This window comes from Hibiscus syriacus, unplaced genomic scaffold (genome assembly GCF_006381635.1).
Source record: "Hibiscus syriacus cultivar Baekdansim isolate YM2019G1 unplaced genomic scaffold, ASM638163v2 tig00002840_pilon, whole genome shotgun sequence".
Lineage (NCBI taxonomy): Eukaryota > Viridiplantae > Streptophyta > Magnoliopsida > Malvales > Malvaceae > Hibiscus > Hibiscus syriacus.
In genome coordinates, this window is record NW_024061947.1 from 2,565,731 (window position 1) to 2,574,263 (window position 8,533).

The following is an 8,533-nucleotide window of genomic DNA, read 5'->3' on the forward strand; positions in this document are numbered from 1 at the left end:
AGATGATAATTAATTTATTTTTATTTTAATTTAAATGATGCAATATATATATTTCTTTAAATAGTAATTTATTTTATATAGTTATCGATATTCCATTTATATTCGATTGTGATTTTTTTCTTGAAATTGGAGATGAGAACATATCTCGTGTAAAGGAGAAATAAATGGGATAGTCTTCCTATTGGATGATGTGCAAATCATATGATTTCTTTTCAAACTAAGGAATATTCCCTAATTCGAAACAAATTATTCAATCTTCAATACAAGGATCACACTTTAAATATTGATTCGAATTTATGATGTCCACCATTTACGATAAATAGTAATCAACCAGGTACCAATTTTGGGCGTTGTGGGGTGTTAATAATTCCCCACGCTTAATCGACTCTCGGATCATAAAAACAACTTTTTGGTAAATGCATACCAACTTTTGTCTTTTAAATTATTTTATTTCCTAAATTATTTTAAAATACGTTTTTAGGTACTCGACCTACCTAACTTAAATGCCGATGACGACTCCTAATCAATTTAATCAAATTAATTAAAAAATTCCAACTTTTTTAAAATAAAGTAATAATTGTTTTTTTAAATAAAAAATTTCAAAAATGATTCTGACAAATCTTTTTATCAACTTTTTCGATATTTAAAAGTGTTGATCATTACCCCATAAGTATGTTTTTTGTTTTCTCAATTCACTCTAAATAATCAATATTTCTTTATCCAAAATATTCTTAGGCGCAACTCATAATATATTTTGTTAAAGTTAAAATAACATTTTGGGCACAACATATTTTATTAATAAAAATACTAGCATTCCAGGTCATAACTTAATTTTTTAGTGAACAATGACCTTATTGGACATAACTATATTTATTATATATATTCATAATATTTTTAGTTTTTAAATTATTTTGTTATCGTACAAAAATCAACTTAAACTCCGATAACATGGGTGCGACTCATTTTATTAATAAAAATATTAATGTTTCAGATCGCAACTTACTTTTTAAGTAAATCATGGCATTCTTGGACATAACTGTATTTATTATAGTTATTCATAACATTTAGCTTTTAACTTATTTTGTTATCATAGAAAAATCTAAAGCTCCATCAGCTTAAACTCTGATAACATTTTAGGCACAATCTATTTTATTAATAAAATTATTAAATTTTAGATCGCAACCTATTTTCTTAGTGAACTATGACATTCTTGAGCGTAATTATATTTATTGTAAATATTAATAAATTCTTAATTTTTTACTTATTTTATTATGATGAGAAAATCTAAGACCCATCAACTTAAACTCTTATAACATTTTAAACTCAATTTAAATTATTAATCATAATATTTATAACTTATTTTCTTACGGTTTATAACATTTTAATACGATTAAGAACTTTTTTAATTTCGAATTATAACATTTTATATTCTACTACAATTTTAACCGATAACACCATTTATTAGCCCTAACTTCTCATTCCCATAGTATTCATACCATTTCCATGTTGAAGCTCACGAAAACTCAAACCTTTCTTATAGCAAATCATGAGAGATTTCGCCTTTTACCTCTTTCTCAACTTGCTGCAATTGCAGATACTCAACAAACTTTGCTTATATCCCAAACCCATGCACAAAAGCCATTGGAATCTCATTCTCCATTCATTATAGATCCCCAGAATTTTGTCTCTGCCTTGTTAAACTGCAAAAACGTCTTTCAGATCAAACATGTTCATGCCCAAATAGTTGCCAACGGTCTTTTAAATAACCTCTTTGTTTCAAATAAACTCCTTTACCTATACGTTCAACACAAGGCCATACGTGAAGCCCATGCTTTTTTTTGGTGGAATGAGAGAGAGGGACCCGTTTTCTTGGAGTGTTATGGTTGGCGGGTTTGCTAAAGCTGGTGACTTCGATAATTGTTTTAGAACTTTTAGGGAGCTTACTAGGTGTAGTGCTCAGCCTGATAATTATACTTTGCCTTTTGTTTTAAGAATTTGTAGGGAGAGGATGGACTTGTTAATGGGTAGCTTAGTTCATGGTGTTGTTTTGAAATCTGGTTTGTGTTTGGATCACTTTGTTTGTGCAGCACTTGTTGATATGTATGCCAAAAGTAAGGCCATTGACGATGCGCGTAAATTGTTTGATGATATGCCAAAGAGAGACCTTGTAACTTGGACTGTTATGATAGATGGGTATGCTGAGTGTGGGAATGCTAAAGAATCGTTGGTTTTGTTTGACCGGATGAGAGATGACGGCCTTGCTCCGGATAAGGTCACAATGGTGACTGTGGTTAATGCTTGCGCCAAATTGGGTGCCATGCAGAAGGCTAGACTTGTTCATGATTATATTTGTACAATGAAGTTTAGTTTGAATGTGATATTGGGTACTGCGATGGTTGATATGTATGCAAAGTGTGGGAGTGTAGATCTTGCGAGGGAAATATTCGATGGGATGTGGGAGAAGAATGTAATTACTTGGAGTGTGATGATCGCAGCTTATGGTTACCATGGACAAGGCAAGAAGTCGCTTGATCTATTTCAGATGATGTCGAGTTGTGGGATAATGCCAAATAAGATAACCTTTGTTTCTCTTTTATATGCTTGTAGTCATGCTGGCTTGGTCAATGAGGGTCTCGAGCTTTTCGACACCATGTGGGACAAATATGGTGTGAGACCAGATGTGAAGCATTGCACTTGCATGGTTGATCTCTTAGGTCGAGCTGGGAGGCTCAATGAGGCCTTGAAGTTAATAGAGAACATGACAGTAGAGAAAGATGACGGACTATGGAGTGCTTTGCTGGCGGCATGTAGAATCCATAAGCAGGTAGAGTTGGCAGAATGGGCTGCAAAATCACTTCTCGAAATTCAGCCACAGAATCCGGGCCACTACGTGTTACTCTCCAACATTTATGCGAATGCCGGTAGGTGGGAAGATATGGCGAAAATTAGGAACCTGATGACGAAAAGGAACTTGAAAAAGATCCCGGGTTGGACTTGGATTGAAGTGGATAACAAGATTCATCAGTTTAGTGTTGGGGACAAGTCTCATCCTCTGTCAAAGGAGATACATGGATTGCTGAAGAGTCTGATCGAGAAACTGGAGTTAGCTGGTTATGTTCCAGATACGAATTTCGTGTTACATGATGTCGATGAGGAAGTTAAGGTTGGAATGTTGTATACACACAGTGAAAAGCTGGCTATTGCATTTGGTCTCATTGCCACACCTGAGGGATCTCCTATCAGGATTACAAAGAACCTTAGAGTTTGTGGTGATTGCCATACATTTATTAAGTTTGTATCAGCTGTTACAAAGAGGACGATTATCGTCCGAGATGCGAATCGGTTTCACCACTTCAGTGAAGGGGCTTGTTCATGTGGGGATTACTGGTAATTGGACGGTTAGTTTTCTACCTACAGCTTTTGAGGTTAGGAAAACCAGCCTGTCCCGGGATTTCGACGACGATGTAAATGTTCCGGATCAGTTAACAATAAACATTAGGATGATATTGTTGCTAAGTCCATGGAGATTGAAGTATCAACGGATTCAGAAGATGAAGTTCTCTTTCATATCCAAGTGTAGTGTCAAGGCACGCTGACAGAACCTTCACTTACATCTTTTGCCTTCAATGGAATTGGACTAGATGTTTATTTCTGTATTTTTTTACATTATTTTCTTACTTTTTAAGTTGAGTTATGCTGATTTTTTGTTAAGTAATTAACTACTAATTTATTTTCTATATTTATTTTATCTATTCAGTTTATTTATTTTTTAAAATAATAAATGAAGAATAAAAAAAAAATAAGATTATGGTTGATTTGATTTTTTTTGTTGTTATTATTTTAATGGGTTATAGCGAGGAGGTTATCCATTATAACTGATATTCTATTTACATGTTATCCACCAAAATTTTAGTAAGAAAATATTTTATTTTTATCAATTCAGTTAATTTGTTTTTGTATAAAAAAAATTTTGAGCACTTTTATATAAAAAATTAACGATAATAAATGAAATACTTAAATAAATGATTTCACAATTTTTAAGTATTTTTTTTATTTATTTTGAATTTTCATATTTTTAAGAAAACAAATTTAATGCACGTGAGTGTAATCAACAACAATGCAATTAGAAGGGCTCGTTGGTTGCCATTCTTTATATATATTTTCTCAATTGAAATATAATTGAAAATGAGGATTTAATTATTTTTCTAGTACAATTAGAGGGACCATGTGTATATTTAAACCAAAATAGAATGACATAAAATACCCGCAAAAATAATGAAATCAAATAACTTGTTTTAATATAGACACTAAATTAGTTAAATTACAAAATCAAATACAAAATTGTCGATATAATAAGGATTAAAGGAGTACAACTAGTTTACTTTAAGGGTTTTTTTTTTCAAAAAAGAAAATGAAAAAAAGAATTTGAGTGAAACAAAAATTCTAAATTTAATGTTAAGTAAATCACCTGTAATTTCAAATAGATCTCTATTCTATTTGAACTATGTTTCTTGCTCCGTCCCCTATATAAATCAATGTTATACTCACAATTTCATTCATTCATAAATTTTTTAACTTTGCTTTCGAACTTCAACTGACGATGAAGTTTTCAGATTTTCTGTTTTGTTATTTTATTTTGGGTTGTTTTTGTGTGATAAGTACCAATGGAGTGGAAGCATCTCACAAGGTTTACGAAAATCTACAATCTCACGCTGCAGCAACTGTGAAACAACTCCATCGAAGCGGCTATCACTTTCAACCTCCTATGAACTGGATCAATGGTAAATTGTCTTCTTCTTTTAGTTTTTGAAAAAATATTTATTCAGTTAACATGATGAACAAAAGAAATAACTTAGGTTGGTTTGCTTCATTGGTTTTGACAATTTACTAAATTAATTAGTCAATTAATTTTGAAGTTATATATACATATATATATTATTTATTTTATAATTTTTATCATGTAACGTGGATTTATACATGCATAGACTAACTTGTTTTGATTTTGGTTCATCAATGGTGGACTGCTTGAATGATCCCTGACGACAGATCCGAACGGTAAGTCTTCCAACAAAACATTGTCTTTCACTTTTCATATGTTCATTTTAACTATCATTCCCCTTTTTTTTTAATTTTTCTATGTTCTAACCGTTCATACGTTATTCTCACACGTATTTAATCAAATAGGTCCAATGTATTACAATGGGATATACCATTTATTCTACCAATACAACCCCAAAGGTGCAGTCTGGGGCAACATTGTTTGGGCTCATTCAGTATCTAAAGACTTGATCAATTGGGAAGCTCTCGAACCGGCAATATACCCTTCGAAGCACTTCGATATCAACGGATGTTGGTCTGGTTCTGCCACCGTCCTTCCGAACAACAAGCCTGTAATTTTCTACACAGGGATCGATCCCGACAATTATCAAGTCCAAAACTATGCGGTTCCGGCCAACTTGTCTGACCCTTATTTGCATGAATGGATCAAACTGGATGACAACCCCATCGTCGTTGCCGATGAAACCATGAACAAAACCGCCTTCCGTGATCCAACAACTGCTTGGAAGGTCGGTGGGCATTGGAGAATGTTGGTGGCTAGCCGAAGGAAACATAGAGGAATGGCTTATTTGTATAGGAGTAGGGATTTTAAGAAATGGGTGAAGGCCAAACATCCTTTACATTCCGTGGCGAATACTGGTATGTTTGAATGTGCAGATTTTTTCCCAGTGTCATTGTATGGGGACAATGGCCTTGATACCTCTTCTGTTGGTCCTAACGTAAAGCATGTTCTCAAGGTGAGCTTGGATCTTACAAGGTTTGAGTATTACACTATAGGTTCATATATCCCAGAACCTAGGGATAAATATTTGGTGGACAAGAACTTTGTTGATGGTTGGGAGGGGCTTAGATTCGACTATGGCAACTATTATGCTTCAAAGACATTCTTTGACCCTTCAAAGAATAGAAGGGTTTTGTGGGGTTGGTCTAATGAATCCGATACAGCTCAAGATGATATTAATAAAGGATGGGCTGGTCTTCAGGTAATGTTTGTTGATTCATTTGAAAGATGATATTTTGATTTGTTTGTTCTTGGTGAAGTGACTTTCATGGCGTTTATTCTCAGACAATTCCAAGAAAGCTGTGGCTTGATCCTAGCGGGAAGCAATTGTTGCTGTGGCCTATAGAAGAAATAGAGACTCTAAGAGGCCAAAAGGTTCAATTAAGCAATCAAAAACTCAAGTTGGGAGAACCTGTTGAAGTCAAAGGAATCACTGCTGCTCAGGTTTGATCTGCTTTACATTGAAACCCTTTTTAATTTTTTTAATTATTTGATTTGATTTAAACCAAAATTCAAAAACGAGTTTCTCACTGTTTTGATGATCTCCATAGGCTGATGTTGATGTTACCTTCACCATACCAAATTTGGATAAAGCTGAAGCATTTGATCCGAGCTGGACCAATGCTCAAGATCTTTGTGGTTTAAAGGGATCAACTGTTCAAGGTGGCGTTGGACCATTTGGGCTATTAACATTAGCTTCGGAGAATCTAGAAGAATACACCCCTGTTTTTTTCAGGGTATTTAAAGGTCAAGACAAGCACGTTTTTCTCTTGTGCTCAGATGCTAGCAGGTTTCTTTTTTGCCTCTGTAGATCCATATCACTTCTTTTCTCATATCTAACTTTTAGATTTATTTTGACTAATTTTGTGTTGCATTGTGGCAGCTCTTCCTTGAGGGAAAGTGGGCTATACAAGCCCTCATTTGCTGGATTTGTAGATGTAGATTTGGCTGCTGAGAAGAAGATTTCTCTTAGGAGTTTGGTAACATACATGCCCACTTTTATGAACATTATTTTCTATCTTCTTTCTCTGACTTTCCTGCCTTTTCTATTCTCTGCAGATTGATCACTCCGTGGTCGAGAGTTTCGGAGCTGGGGGGAAAACATGCATCACATCAAGAGTATATCCGACTCTTGCGGTGTTTGACAATGCCCACTTGTTCGTATTTAATAACGGGATTGAGACGATAACTGCCGATGTTGAAGCTTGGAGCATGGGGAAGCCTTGTAAGATGAACAATTGAAAGGATCATGATATATATAGATATAGAAGATTTTAGGTTTAGGTACAAGAAACAATAACTAAAAGTCTTTAATGTATTCTGCTATTCTTTTTAGCTATGGTGATTTTATTTTTATGGGATTTATAGAATTTCGCTATTTAATATTGAGTTGTTTTAGCTTTGTTTGCACTTATCGACATAGCTTAATCACATTATAAAATTCCAAAGGAACCCTTATGAAGAAAACACCAGTTTAAGAATATGCTCTTGAAAATTTGACAATTTATAACATAATTTGAATAAATTTGATTGTGGAAGATGGTGTAACATACCCAAATATTGCTAATACAAAAAGGTCCATAACCTCTATTTAATAGTTTGTTTGTTTTTTTTTTTGACAAAGAGCAAGAAATTAGCACTGAACTCCACTGTTCACCAAAACAATAGCTATTTAATGGGAGATTGTCAACTCTGTTAAACGCAGACAATTACCCTTTGATTTCCTTGTCAGCTGGGAAGCCTTTTGTTTCAGATACTATGACTACAGTTGTCTCCAAAACCTTAGAACACTATTGCTGTCCAGAACTTATCGACATATTCGATACTGAGCGTCTGTGCCTCCTGTCAACCAATCTGCTGGAAGTTCGAAAGAGCTCACGTTTAATACATGTTACACCAGTGTTGCAGTTGATGCTTTGGCTCGCGGTAGAGTACCTTTTGAGCAGGCTTCACCTGAAAATATTCCCACAGAAGATAGTTCAGTAAGAAGAGTGGCAAAGGTGAGAGGTCAACCAAATACTCTTTTTTTTTTTTTTGGATAGATGAAAAAATAGTGGATCTTTGTTACGATCGATTTCCTCATCGAGCTTTTGACCAGCTCTCCTCTTTCCATAAACCTCTATATGATTTGATCGCAATGACAATGTCTCTCGTACAAGACTGGAAAGGAAAGAGTAAAAGGAACATCGGCAACAAAACAAGCCGGGAGCAGAGAAATTTGAACACATAATCGAAGCGTAAAAACATATTGAGAAACATATGTTGAGGTGTAAGGAGAAATATCCAAAATTTTCGTGTGTTTCTTACTCTCACTCTGGAAATATCAATTCAAACTTAATTCTAAAGATGGATGCTTATAAAAGTAGTTTGGTTTCATTTGATTTCTAATTTTCACTAATGTCAAATAACTGGCCTTACCGTTGGAGCATATATCGAATTAAAATACACCCTTTCTCAGGAGTTTAAGCCTTAGGTCTTTGCCACCCCACACATGTTCACGATACCTATAATAACCAGAGCCAATATAGTTAAACATGAGAACATCCCCACACTATTTTTTTTGGTATAAACTGCAAAAATTTGGTCTCTCGATCTCAATATGATTCTCAAAAGTTAAATTCCATCCATGGAAAACAATATTCTTTGTGCATTTAGCAATACAGGAGATCCTTTCTTGGTTTTCTCCACAATTTG

General features: G+C 34.1%; 1 protein-coding gene and 1 pseudogene across 1 annotated transcript; both read left to right on the forward strand.

Moving 5' to 3' along the window:
- Nucleotides 1–1,503: 1,503 nt before the first annotated feature.
- LOC120155018 lies at nucleotides 1,504–3,473 on the forward strand (annotated as a pseudogene).
- A 1,159-nt stretch (nucleotides 3,474–4,632) lies between these two features.
- On the forward strand, nucleotides 4,633–7,083 carry LOC120155030 (beta-fructofuranosidase, insoluble isoenzyme 1-like). Its single transcript, XM_039166618.1, has 7 exons — nucleotides 4,633–4,781; nucleotides 5,047–5,055; nucleotides 5,185–6,041; nucleotides 6,125–6,283; nucleotides 6,391–6,629; nucleotides 6,723–6,819; nucleotides 6,899–7,083. The coding sequence occupies exons 1-7, from the start codon at nucleotides 4,766–4,768 to the stop codon at nucleotides 7,079–7,081; spliced, it is 1,560 nt and encodes a 519-aa protein (XP_039022549.1). The 5' UTR covers nucleotides 4,633–4,765; the 3' UTR covers nucleotides 7,082–7,083.
- The last annotated feature ends 1,450 nt before the right edge of the window (nucleotides 7,084–8,533 follow it).